A 13,783-nucleotide genomic window follows, 5' to 3' on the forward strand; every position below is an offset into this window, starting at 1 on the left:
GGAGGTCAGCTATTTCATAGCTGGTCCCTCACCAGTGGGCATCTAGTTACGGTAGTTGTGAGCTTTTGGAAGAACATAGAAAACACCGAGATGTTAGGGCACCCAGACAGCCTTTTGGCCCGTCCACATTCCTCTTCGTGTGATTCCATTCAAGTGCAGCATGTATATCAGTTCTTTCAGCATTTACATGTCACCATGAAAGCGGTTTGTGTGTCGCACAAACGCAGGAGTCCAGACATTGAGGTCCAGGCACAGGGTTGCATTCTATCATTTTTCATATGAATAAACAAACACAATTTATTTATTTCGGTGAGATTTTTTAATAAGTGCTTTCAGTGAACGAATGACTGAACTCACGCAGTTTCCTTCTGAAAGCTGTGTTTGATAGTGAACTTAAGGCCCTGAGACGGTGCACCCGGAGTTCACCACCAGACAGAGATGATGTAAGTTGATGAATAGCTGGTCCTTGGCAACTGCGCCTCTGTCTGTACACGTTGATCACGTTTCTAGTTTGTAAAAAGAAAAGATCCCACCGACCGTCCTCTTGGCCGCGCTAACCACTGACTGTAAATTCGTGCCGTAATTACACACGTCAAATGTGCAACAGGGCACTGGCAATAAATCTATTGAGTGGTGTAACTATTCAGAGATGATGAGATTCTGACTTACAAGGAGAGGCAGTCACAGAAAGCTGGCACAGAAAGTCAGTCTGGAGTTTCACAGAATATATAAATTGAAGGGGGTGTGGAACTAAATCCTTGTCAGCAATGTCAGTCATTAATAGGGAAAGGGGAGGCGGCGGAGCCTTCAATGTTAACTCGCACGGGGTATGAATTCGGTGGGCGATTGCTGCCAGTGTGGGTGAGATTTGTTGCTTTGGCGAACTGGGGAAGGGGCGGTTTTGTGCCGGGAGACAGACGTGATTCTCCTGGTTGTCGAGAAACGTCGTCTTCACGTCATCACAGGGGATGGTGAGGGGGGCTGAGCTATTTTAAATGCTGTGATTGTAGAGTCCCTGCCCATCTGTGTGTGTGTGAGAGAGAGAGAGAGAAGGTGTGGAGTCAGACTGCGAGAATTAACAGTCTGGGGCTGATGAGGAAAATACGAGGCGCTGCCCTGGGGAAGGTGGGAGATCGGAAAGAGACCCAGCCTGGCCCCAGCCATTCCTGAGGAGGAAAGAGATCGCCCCGGCCCAAGATGACTCTTGTGACCGAAGAAAATATCGACGAGTCGGTGGCGCTGACCACGCTCTCTCAGGACAACTACGAGCCCGAGGAGCTGGAGCAGGAATGCTGCGAGAGGACGGTCATCAACATCTCGGGGCTCAGGTTCGAGACCCAGCTCAGGACCCTGGCCCAGTTCCCCGACACTCTGCTCGGCGATCCGAGGAAGAGGATGCGCTACTTCGATCCTCTTCGAAACGAGTATTTCTTCGATAGGAATCGCCCCAGCTTCGACGCCATCCTCTACTTCTACCAGTCGGGAGGGAGGTTGAGAAGACCTGTTAACGTGCCTGTCGACATTTTCCTGGAAGAGATCAAATTTTATGAGCTGGGAGAAGAGGCCATCGATAATTTTCGAGAAGTGGAAGGTTTCATCAAAGAGGAAGAGCGTATTTTGCCTACCAACGAGTACCAGCGTCAAGTTTGGTTGCTGTTCGAGTACCCAGAGAGCTCGGGACCTGCCAAAGGGATTGCCATAGTCTCCGTCCTTGTCATTCTCACCTCCATCGTCATATTCTGTTTAGAGACCCTGCCTGAATTCAGAGAACATACCCACCTGGACCTGACGAAAGTCGCTGCCAATGGCACTGAAACCTTCAGGGTGAACCTGTTCACCGACCCCTTCTTCATCATTGAGACTTTGTGCATTGTCTGGTTCTCCTTTGAATTGTTAGTGAGATTTTTCTCCTGCCCCAGTAAACCTGGCTTCTTCAAGAACATCATGAACATCATTGACATTGTGGCCATCATCCCCTATTTCATCACCCTGTGCACGGAGTTAGCGCATCGTCAAAACAACGGGCAACCGGCTATGTCCTTGGCGATCCTCAGGGTCATCAGGCTTGTCCGAGTGTTCCGGATCTTCAAGCTGTCCAGACACTCCAAGGGGCTCCAAATCTTAGGGAAAACCCTGCACGCCAGTTTGAGGGAGCTGGGCTTGCTCGTGTTCTTCCTCTTCATCGGGGTGATCCTGTTTTCCAGCGCTGTTTACTTTGCCGAGACAGACGACCCGGACTCGGTCTTCTCCAGCATCCCAGAGGCTTTCTGGTGGGCAGTGGTCACCATGACTACAGTGGGTTATGGAGACATGCATCCCGTCACCATCGGAGGAAAGATCGTGGGATCCTTGTGTGCCATCGCCGGGGTCCTGACCATCGCCCTGCCCGTGCCCGTCATCGTCTCCAACTTCAACTACTTCTACCACCGGGAGGCCGAGCACGAAGACCAGACTGAGTACATGCACGTCAGCAGCGGTCAGCAGCCAGATTCCCTCGGCCATCTCAAAACCAGCAACCAGTCCCTCGATAAATGCGAGTACCAGGAGCAAGAGGACAACGTGGATGCAGGGATGCTGGATCATCACCGGTACCCCAACTATAACCCCAGACCCTCAGATCACCAAACCAAGAAAACGTTCACTGATGTATGATCAAAGGGAAGGGAAAGAGCAAGGGAAAAACATTCAGTATAAACTGAGAAACTCTCCATCCAGTGCTTAAAGTCACATTAAAAATAAACATCGTCTGATACTTGGTGTCACCAACCCATGGCAGCTAAATATTTTTGTACAAATATATTTGTGGCAGAATCAGATCTAGACAGATTGTAAACAGTCTTCCTTTTTTCTTTGCTTTGCTGTCAACATGTTTAGTATTTGACATTTGCTGCGCTTTAATGCGACTTGCCCGCCATTTGTTTTGCTCTCGTTTTAATGCATTTCATTAACAGTTTAACCCTCAATGTGTGTCAGTTAAATTGAGCGGAAACGAAGCAAAGAGCGAGTTTTAAAAAATGGCCAACTTCGACCCCCCCCCCCCCCCCAAATCCTTCCAGCAATCCTGTACCAAACCATGGCCGGGCACCTTCTCATGGGTGGAGGTGGGTCAAAATTGGCGGGAGGGTGGTTCCCCTGCCCGGGAGCGTGTATCTCCTTGGGGAGGGAGAATTCCGAGCACCGTCACCCTCCCAGCCGGGGATAGAGTCTGGCCTCGGGAGAAAAAGACGAAGGTTTTGAATTTTCAAAAAAGGAAAATGATTGCAAAAAAAATCTGAGTGGGGGGGGGGGGGGGACCAAACAGCAATCAAATAGGGAAAAAAAAGGACCAAAACATGTAAAGATTACAACCCAAAGGATAACAGCTGTTGCTGTGTGCTGCAATCCGAGAAGGAAATAACCAAACAGGAAGACTTTTCTCATCACTTATCTGACCCTTGTTGGCCTATTATCGTGTCAAGCACTTTTCATTGCGATAGTTTTGCTGAAATGGATCAATTTGACGTCGTTTCGCCCTGTGCCGCTCTCTGAACTGTATAAGGGAAGACGAGAAAAGTCGTTTGCTTTTCATCATCATCGACATTCTGTGTTTTTTTATATAAATATATCCGAATTCACATTGGCGAAGAGATGGGAACCGTTACCTTAACGCACATGTGGTTTATGTTTACATTTGTGCCATAATTCTGTCACATTTGACAATGACTGTTATCTCCTCTCCCCCTCCCCTTCTCCCCCGAAAAAATAAGCGCCCGCCTGAAACAGAGGCAAAATACAGGGCACGCGTGAGCTCCGGCGGAGGCGCCTCTGAAGCAGCAGCGCTGTGTTGACGGGAGGATTGCGCCGACTAGACAGCGGCTCCAAGTGGGAGAACAGCGACAGCGTCGGCGGTTGCCAGGGCAACTTTCTGGACTGTTCTCTCGTCTGACAGCCGGAGGAGACAAACATCACTTAATCCGCAGCATCGTCCTTAAAAACCGTTCCACAAATGAATCATTGCTGTGTTTTTAAAAGCCTAAAGCTCGCCGCAGTGTTTAGAAATGTGTGTCACAGCGATCGTATCCTGTGGAATAGGATCTCTTTTTGTGTCAGGACTGTCTCAATTTGTTATATTTTACTCCCTATCCAAAGGGATCTGTTTCTAACAACGTACCGAAATGGATTGAAGTAGTCAAAGCAAATTTGAATGCAATTTAAGATGTGAGTGACCAATCGCCAAGGTGTTTCCATGTGGCAGCTGCAAATTACCCAGAGGAAAGATTTCTTTCAGTTATAAGGGTGGCTTCAAATCAAATATCAGAATCCATATTTGATGTATATGTTCCGAGGCCCGATCATTAGTTTGGTCGCGACACATGACGATCCAAATAGGCACATTACCTTGGAGATGGCCACCGCATTTCAGACAAACTCAGGGTTTGGCGCATCTCGTTCACATCAGACCAATACCCAGAGTTGGGCGGCTCCCTGGTAAAGGAGAGGCAAAGTAACCCATTGCACTGGGACCCCAACTTAGCTCCTAGAAGGCCAGGAGTTGGGAATTCTCACTGGAATTAGTTACTAAAGTCCCTGTCAGAAAGGGTGAATGACTGTTCCTTTGATTTTCTCAGGGCATTAAACCGTCACACACATTTGTGACTGGGGAATTTGAAGTGATTGCTGATATTTCCTTCTGTGACCCTCACTGATCACAGGATACGATCAAATGAGACACTGAGTCCTTGGAATTCCCAAGTCCGGTTTGCAAGCCCGTGAGGTACAACAAAAGGACTAATGGATACAGCCAAATATCCTAGCAAGTCACACCGAAAGAAAACAGATTCCTACTCATCGGGAAACCCGGATTCACAAAGAAAGAGAAGAAAATTCACGATTTCGCTCTAAATACAGAGCAATTGCCATTTTGTGGGAGGCAGGATGTGAAAGGTGAGTATAAGCACATTTAATGGTTATAATTACAGTACAGACATCGTTTGCATCCGAATACATTGAGATTTCTGTAATAGACCATCAACCAGGTAATTTGCAGTGGTTTGGGGAAATTTCAGCGCAAGGGAACGTATTTTGTACTGTTGTGGTCTTTGTGTGCTGCGCTGGATATTTCATCAATAGGAGATGTGGATATTGTTTTTGCCTGTATATCTTCCGCATGTTGATTTTTAAAAAAATTGGAAATCGTTTTTCAGACGCGATATTCGGCGTTTCTAAACGTTTCGTGTCCATTGAATTAAACAGAGTGCGGGTGAACAGAGATGTCGCTGTTACCGATTTGCGATCGAATTCAAACCACGAGGCAGCACCTGACTGCAATTGTAAATCTGTGGGCGGTTCTGCAGAGGGTGATGGATAACCTTTTGTCCTTTGAGAGATGTAAATATGGAACATTCCCTGCCTGCAATTGTTCCACTGACGACAATGCTAACAATATCCTGTGTGTGTGTGTCTGTGAGAGAAAGAGAGAGAGTCCACTGCCTTCACAAGTATGTGTGAAACCCGCTTCCACAGGCCACCAGGAGACTGATCGACCAAGTGACGGTGCTTGGCTAATGTGAGAAGCTTGCCGTTCCCTACTGGCATCTGACATCTCGCGTGTGAAAACCCCAAACACATGGGGAGTTATTTTGTTTCGGATGTGCGGAGAAACTTATAGTTGAAGAGGATAGATGTGTTGGCAAAAAGTAATCTGATTGTGTTGCTGCAGGCTTGCTTTCCTTAACACTATGTTCATTCTATGTATTTCCTTTCTCATTTATTGAGATTATGTCCAATGGAACTGTGCCCAAATGAAACTGGAATACTCGAACGCTTGACATTTCCCCTACATCATAAGGATTCTTGTACAATGATTTTATCAGGGTTGGAAACATAATTTTACAGGCAACAGTCCAAAGAGATCAAGCACAAATGATTCGGATTTAAATTTTCAAACTTCCACTGATATATCGTTTATTAAACCAGCAGGTGCAAATGGCAGTTCCATCGTTATAGGTCTGGATAAAATAATGCTACTTCATCTTAGGAAGCACTTGTCCCAATTGTACATTTATAGTTCTGTTATATTGGGTGTGGTGTGTGACTTTTCCCTGGTACTGTAGAATCTTACAGCACAGAAGGAGGCCATTCAGCCCATCGTGCCTGTGCTGGCACTTTGAAAGAGCTATCCAATTAGTCCCACTCCCTGCTCTTTCCTCATAGCCCTGCAATGTTTTTCTTTTCAAGTATATATCCAATTTCCTTTTGAAAGTTACTATTGAATCTGCTTCTAGCACCCTTTCAGGCAGTGCATTCCACTACTCCCTGCATTAAAAACATTCTCCTCATCTCCCCTTTGGTTCTTTTGCTGTATCGATGCAGTATAATTCTTGTTTGAGGTCACTGATCAAGTGTAATAATGTTTGCAGGTGGTGTGAAAAAGTTAACATTGTTTGTGGACTGCAACAAGTGCAAAGGCATCTTATTAAACTGAAAGTTGCACATTTAAAAGATTCCAAGTGGGTCAGTGGACTGCCTTTAAATTTTCAATATTTGTAAGGAACCAACAGGCCAGTGAGCAGTTTGACATTAAGAGTTTCACCAAGCTTCCAAGGCCACCGAGCACATGTGCAGATAAAAAGAACTGCCAATCTGAAATAAAAGCAGGAAATACACAGGTCAGTCAGCAACTGTAAAGAGAAAAGAAAGGTTAACATTTCTGTGTGAGATCTGACAAGTGACCTACCCCAAAATATCAATCTGTCTTTTCATTTCAGATGCAGACAGACTCGGTGTTTATTTCTAGCATTTTTGTTTTTTATAGCACGTGTGTAGAGTTCAGCTCTGCCTAAGTAGAGAGTGGTGCAGACCGAGTAGTATAACTCAAGGGACCAATAATGCGGTCCCTGTGCAGCATTACTGCTCCTGAGGTTTGTGTGGCTGTGCTCAAATGAGCTGACCTCACTCTATAATATGAAGTTAATACGTACATTTTAATATGTAAATTTTATTTCCAATGTAGTTCCCGGAATGCACTGGGAAAGTACTCAGTGTGTGTGTTCTATGTGTCAGCTGCACATAGATGGCTGCTGACATGTTGCAAAGAAAGGACCTTTTTGGAATGCAGTGGGGAAGAGTAGGGTGTCTGAGAGAAATGGTCCTTTAGGGTCAACAAAAGCAAAGAGGTAATGTTGAACTTGTAGACAACCTTTATTTGGTCACCTTTGGAGCATTGAGTGTAGTTTAGGACACCCCATTATAGGAAAGATATAAAAGCAATGGAAAAAGTACCACCCAGATTCACTAGGATATTATCAGGCTAAGGGGTTAAGTTATGAAGAGGTACTTTAGAAGTTAGAGTCTTTTTCACGAGAGCCGAGCAGATTAGGAGGTGACCTCAGAGAGGTCTTGAAGATTATGATAGGTTTAGTGAAATGGTAACAAAAGGCCACAAATTTAAAATAATCTGAAAAAGAATTACAGGGAAGATTTTTAAAAATTCTTTACATAGAAGGTGGTTGGATTGTGGAAGCCTCTATCACAAAGCGTTGTTGAAGCAGAGCCTATAATATTTTTAAAATAAAAGAAAGGAATAATAAAAGATATGGGGTGCAAGCAGGAGAGTGGGATTAGACTAGGTGGATCATGTGGAAAAAACTCCAGCAACAGAGTTGATAAAGCCAAATGACCTGTTTCACATTCTGTGATTCTAACAATTGGAAGGACAAGATTGTCCAAGTAAAAAAGGAATTAAAACATTTCTGGCCTTCCATACAGCACCCGTTTGCTATGGGAACTGAGTGATTGGAATACTGCTGAAGCACTCCAGACACATTATGAGGCCTGGACCTCATTTTGCTCAATCCTGGGCCCCTAATGAGCCTTGTGCACATTTTATGCATGGTCTCTGAGCACCAACAGCACTTCCCTTCTGCTTTGTTAAGTGCATAGGGCATGGAGTAGGCCTCAAGCCTCTGTGCCTAATTATAGGAGGAGCTGATACCCAATGTGGATCATTACAATGGGTGCCTGCCATCATATTATTGGTCCTGTGGTGCCAGAGTGGCAGGAGAATATATAATCAGTAGATTTGTTTGGAGATGTACAATTTTCCCAGAATGTTTGTACATGCCCGTGCAGATTTACGATTAACTTCTTCAAACCCTGAGAAATTTGTAAAAGCAGAAAACTTTTTTAAGCCGTTAAAAGTATCAGCTGATCTCAGTTAGTAGCACTCTCAGCCCTGAATCAGTGCGTTGAAGCTCTTTTCTAGGTTAACAATTCAGTGTAATACTGAGGAAGATGAAATGTTGACCAAGGCCCTGTCTGCCCACTCAGATAGATATAAAAGATTCCATGGCACTATTTGAAGAAGAGTAGGGAGTTCTCCTGGTATCCTGGCCAATATTGCTCCCTCAGCCAATGCACCAAAAAAAACCAGATTAATTATTTGTGGCACCTTGCTGTCCACAACTAGGCAATGCATTTGTCTATACAACAGGTGACTACATTTCTAAAGTGAATCATTGGTTGAGAAGCATTTTGAAATGTCATGAGGATGCATTTAGGTGATACACAAATGCAATTCTTTTCTTCTTTCCTTACAAATCACATTTGGCATCTGCAGTATAAAGGCAGCAGCAGCTACAGTTGTTCAGCTATCTCAGTCCTGATATGTTGTGTATATTTCTGATATTCATAAGTGAATATATCATGACAAATGTAGGCAGCTCTCTGAGTCATAATACAATCAAATTAACCATTGTGGGCAATTGGAACTCATGGAGCTGTGTTGGGCCTATTAGTACTTATCATACATTATCTGTTATTTAAACCTTATAAATTGAGCTGAACATAGATTGGGCTTATTTCTACTTGGTTTATACTTTGAAAATACCAGAATTAATTCACCATGTGAAAGATTAAATGTAAATTGATTTCAAGTTCTGACTTTTGGACACATTTTGCAAAGAGTATCCATTTAGGTTTAAGTTTCATTCTGGCATAAGCTCAGAGACACAACAATATAAATACTGGGAGAATTTAGTTACTGCAAGAACAAATGTCTCATTGGCACACAGGGTAATGCATCACTGATCCACCTACAGGAGTCAGTATAAGCAAGGCCTTTGATGTTGCTCCTATTTTTGAAGGGATTAAAATGGGACCTTTGTGACTCCATGAGTTACAACAGTACCTTTTTGTCTTTGTGTCTGTGTTTGAATCTATTCAGACTGAAAGGAAGTAAATTCTCTCTCTTTGAAAGCTATAAGCATTCCACGTGACATGTGTATCTAGTGGGTGAGAATCCATTGCACAAAACTGTGTAATTTGTTGCCAATCGGTAATAAACCTTCAGTACCACTCACAGAGGTTGCAAGGATGCTGGATTGAAAAATGGATACTGATGCAGTAGGAGTTGTTCTTCTGAGTTTGAGCATGTACTTGGGGCAGCATTATGGCATTGTACATGGTTGGTGTAAAGGTGTCATGAGCCAGGGCTGCAAAAAGTAGCTCAGGTATCCAGGCAGCCAAACTTCCCCGCACCCTTTCCCTTTAAGTGCAGGGCCACAGAGATTGCCTTAATATGAAAGTATTGTGCGGGCTGTCAGAAAAGCATGCATTCACATGCATTATTCTGTGTCTTATGATCACAGTCCAACTGGACATTTATGAAAAAGGGTATAGAATTGTGTACAGGGGCCTGAACAGCCACACACATGCAATCAATGATGGCCTGGCTCTGTTAGTCGATAGAAAAGGTGATGAGATTGCAGGCTCCGTGGAATGAAGCATCTGTTATATCTTTGATACATTTGTGGACAGCAAACTGACTGATGCAGTGGATGACCCACATCCTTGCCTGGAAAGACCCTGAGGGCCATGCTGACTTTCATAGCCACCGGAGTGCCATGCTGGTAACAAATGTAGCAGTTAATCATGCTCTGAAAATGACAGCCCAATGATACTAACATGAACACTACAGTACTGCCAACAAAATTCTCCAACCTAAAGTTTCTTGGGACATCAGCAGGATCACTCAGTAATCAGACCATCCATATAGTTTGCACTTAAAATTCATATTTGTAAGGTGAATTTTTATGACCCCTCCTTCTGCCCCAGTTCTCGTGTCCAGCTCTGGGAGTGCCACAATTTCCAGTCTCAGGCCAGGGGCCAACCTAAGAACATAAGAACATAAGAAATAGGAGCAGGAGTAGGCCAATCGACCCTTCGAGCCTGCTCCGCCATTTAATAAGATCATGGCTGATCTGATCCTAACCTCAAATCTAAATTCATGTCCAATTTCCTGCCCACTCCCCGTAACCCCTAATTCCCTTTACTTCTAGGAAACTGTCTATTTCTGTTTTAAATTTATTCAATGATGTAGCTTCCACAGCTTCCTGGGGCAGCAAATTCCACAGACCTACCACCCTCTGAGTGAAAAAGTTTCCCCTCATCTCAGTTTTGAAAGAGCAGCCCCTTATTCTGAGATTATGCCCCCTAGTTCTAGTTTCACCCATCCTTGGGAACATCCTCACAGCATCCACCCGATCAAGCCCCTTCACAATCTTATATGTTTCAATAAGATCGCCTCTCATTCTTCTGAACTCCAATGAGTAGAGTCCCAATCTACTCAACCTCTCCTCATATGTCCACCCCCTCATCCCCGGGATTAACCGAGTGAACCTTCTTTGTACTGCCTCGAGAGCAGAACCTGCGCCAGGCAAGTGTGGGGGAAACACTGATGATCTTGGAGATCAGTGCCAGGAGGTGTCTTCAGCCTGAAGCCATCCTTCTGAGGCAGGGGTGTGAAAAAAAATGAAGAACTTTTCTTTCTATCTTTATTTATATCTGTCATGATATATTTCAGATTAAAATCCAGGTTCACTCACGCAAAATGGCCCAGCTTATTTTGATACAGTAACTTCAGAATATAAATGTTAAGACACATCTTCTGCTTCAGCACTCCTAGCAAATGTCGGGAGTGGATATCAGGAAATTGCACAACCCCAGCCCATGATTTTCTGGGGATTAATTTTAATGGAATGTGTTGGGTGCGCTGACGTGAAAAATCTCCCTAGTTGTATCTGGTCAGGTGTGCATGGGAAAGTCAAAGTCACTCCATTTACATAGAGGCATCTTGTGGGTTTTACTTGTACATGTTTGACTGGCAGTTCTTTTTGAATTTAAGAGGCACATGTTTAAATTTAATTTATCCGAGTAAATGTTATGAAAAGTGTTTCTCAGTGTATCTTATTCAAATTAAGTAATCCGTCTCAAGCTATTGGAGAGATAGTCAGGAAGAAACTTCTCATGTAAAGGACCTTGTGCAGTTTAGCATAGCACAAGTGGCGTTTGTTATTTTTCTATCTTTTGAAGGCAAGTTACACCAGTAACTACTATAAAACTACAATGTGCCATTCGTACTGTTCAATCCATTTACTGTGTAATAAATCAATTTGGCACTTTATAGTTTAAGCCACGCTCCAGTGAAATGTTTATTCTACTACTCTCTATCGTCAAGGAAAATCATTGGAGGAACATGATATAACTAGTAAGGCAAAATATGGAACTAATGAGAGTTTTCTATTTGATCCCTGGGTTGCTACAGATTGCCTAGATATTGGACAGGTAAAGGCACACTTCAGGTCATAGGGAGTGAGAGCTCACCTACAGGAGTGGGCTGAGACATTGAACCTGAAAAACTGTCTGCACTAAAATCCCAAAAATGTAACGGGTGGACTAGCTTTCTGCTTGAGATGTGCATACCACCAGTGTTCCAGAGGGCAGTTGTGGCTTCACAAAAAGGGAGTTCTTAATGAAACCAAAGACTAACCAAGGAATTTCACTGAAATCAGCACTTTTTGGGTTGCATTAATATATTGGATGCTTTGGAGGCCTGAAAAGTAATCTGAAAAGAACAAGGTGGATTTTACTCTTGTGAGGAATGTGTATGGCAGATTGTTGGTTTTATATGAGATCAACGTTTGTAAAGCTTCTGACCTAGCACGTCATGCAGCCCTTATGAAGAAGCTCGCAACTATGTAAGTAGATAGATGCACTTTGGATTTTATCCATGTTCTGTACTCTAGCTTCAAGATCTGTTCAAAGGTAGATGAGAGACTCATTGAAGCTCTTTCTGGAAAGAGGCTAGGTTGTGCACTGTCTTCCATCCTATTCAATGTCTTCATCAGTGATGTGTTGGAGGGCATTGTAAGCGACAGACTTGGACTGTCTTTTTCACAGATAGTACTGTGTTGCTGGTAGACTCATTGGGGAATCTAGTATGATTGAATCACCATCTTGAATAAGGGCTTACCAGTGCGATACGGTTGTGGGTGCCACCAAGTGTGGTATAATTGCTTTGTACAGCTCACAAATGGATCTCAACGGTGTTTATTCAAAGATACAAGAGACGTCTGTCCTAACTGTTAAAACATATTAGTAACTAGTGGATGCCAACTTTATCCTGCACACAAATCTTTGGGACTATACCTTCACCACACGGACTGCAGTGGTGTAAGAAGGCAGCTCACCACCACCTTTTCAAGGGCAATTAGGGATGGGCAATAAATGCTGGCCTTGCCAGCAATGCCCACATCCCATGAACAAATTTTTTAAAAGGGGCAAAAAAAATGCTTCAATTTTCCTAGCACAATATCCTATGCATTAGCTCCAATGTTAAAATGTATGGCTGCTGGCCAATTTTGTTGTTTCCTTGAAACATTGCTGAATTAGGAGTCGGGAGTTCTAGAGACCGAGGTGCATGTAATTTGTTCCCTGTTTGCAGCCAACTAGGTTTGACATTTTGCACTGGGTCTGGGGCTCAGGAATCCACGGGCTGTAATCTGGACAGTTACAGCCACTAAAGCAAAGTACTGGAGGGCAACCAATGCCCTTAGGAAGTAATGGAGAAAAGAGGATGGGATTAGAAACAAAATGTTAAAGTAGAATAATTTTACTAACTATTGTCAGTACAATTGTTATATTAGTAAGTGGTTCACCAACAAATGTGAGCAAATGGTAGCTAGCTTCTTTTAATTTAACTCAGCCTACAAATTAGAGCTCACAAAAAAACGTGAATTGCATGCAAAGTATAGTTAGCAGCACTAAGTACAAATATCTGTGTTTTGCTTGTTCTTCATTCTCTTCATAGCCTGGAAATTGCTGCCGGCGTACAGCGTTCCATTAACGGCAGGAATTTCCTTGAGTTCCCAATTTCAGGTGCTTTCCACCCAGTGATTGTGGGTCATAGAATTGGCAAGTAGCTTTTCAGTAGGTTATGTGCTTTCACATACAGACTGAGGATGAGGTCATTTGAAATGCAAATTCAGTTATTATTGGCAATTAAGGGGAACACACTAAATTAATTTCTTAATGCATCACTCCCATATGATCTCGCCCATATGAAATCTGTTAGAGATCTTCCAGGAACTCACATGGTGGGAATCAAGACAACTGTATTTTGGGGCTTTGGAGATGGTTCAGGTACTGGCTTCTTGCCTCAGATAAGGAAAGGTGGAAGAGCTTATACTGATTCTGACTAGCATATTTGAAAGGCCTTTGAAGGTGACAATACTGCCTTCAATAGACTCCATGCTCTGGACCATTGTAAGTTGGGATACAGCAGTTATAGGTATTTACCATTACTCTATCCTCGGTGACTTCTTAAATGTAACTGTTTAAATGTTCCTTGTATATTGCTATCAAACACATTCCCTATTGTGCTTATGAATCCTGGATGTGATTTGCCACATCATGTCAGGGGTAGTGGTTTTTTCTTTTAATCCTTGGTAGCTAATCAAGCTTCTGA

The 13,783-nt window shown here is 43.5% G+C and overlaps 1 protein-coding gene across 1 annotated transcript in view; it reads left to right on the top strand.

The window, feature by feature from the left end:
• Nucleotides 1-795: 795 nt before the first annotated feature.
• LOC137341583 (potassium voltage-gated channel subfamily A member 1-like) overlaps nt 796-13,783 on the top strand; it is a 38,799-nt gene continuing 25,811 nt past the window's right edge. Inside the window, exon 1 of the mRNA XM_068004803.1 lies at nt 796-4,923. Coding sequence (XP_067860904.1) covers nt 1,198-2,652 — 1,455 coding nt within the window. The 5' untranslated portion in view covers nt 796-1,197 and the 3' untranslated portion in view covers nt 2,653-4,923. The remainder of the gene's footprint in view (nt 4,924-13,783) is intronic.

Source organism: Heptranchias perlo, chromosome 24 (assembly GCF_035084215.1).
Source record: "Heptranchias perlo isolate sHepPer1 chromosome 24, sHepPer1.hap1, whole genome shotgun sequence".
NCBI classification, from domain to species: Eukaryota; Metazoa; Chordata; class Chondrichthyes; order Hexanchiformes; family Hexanchidae; genus Heptranchias; species Heptranchias perlo.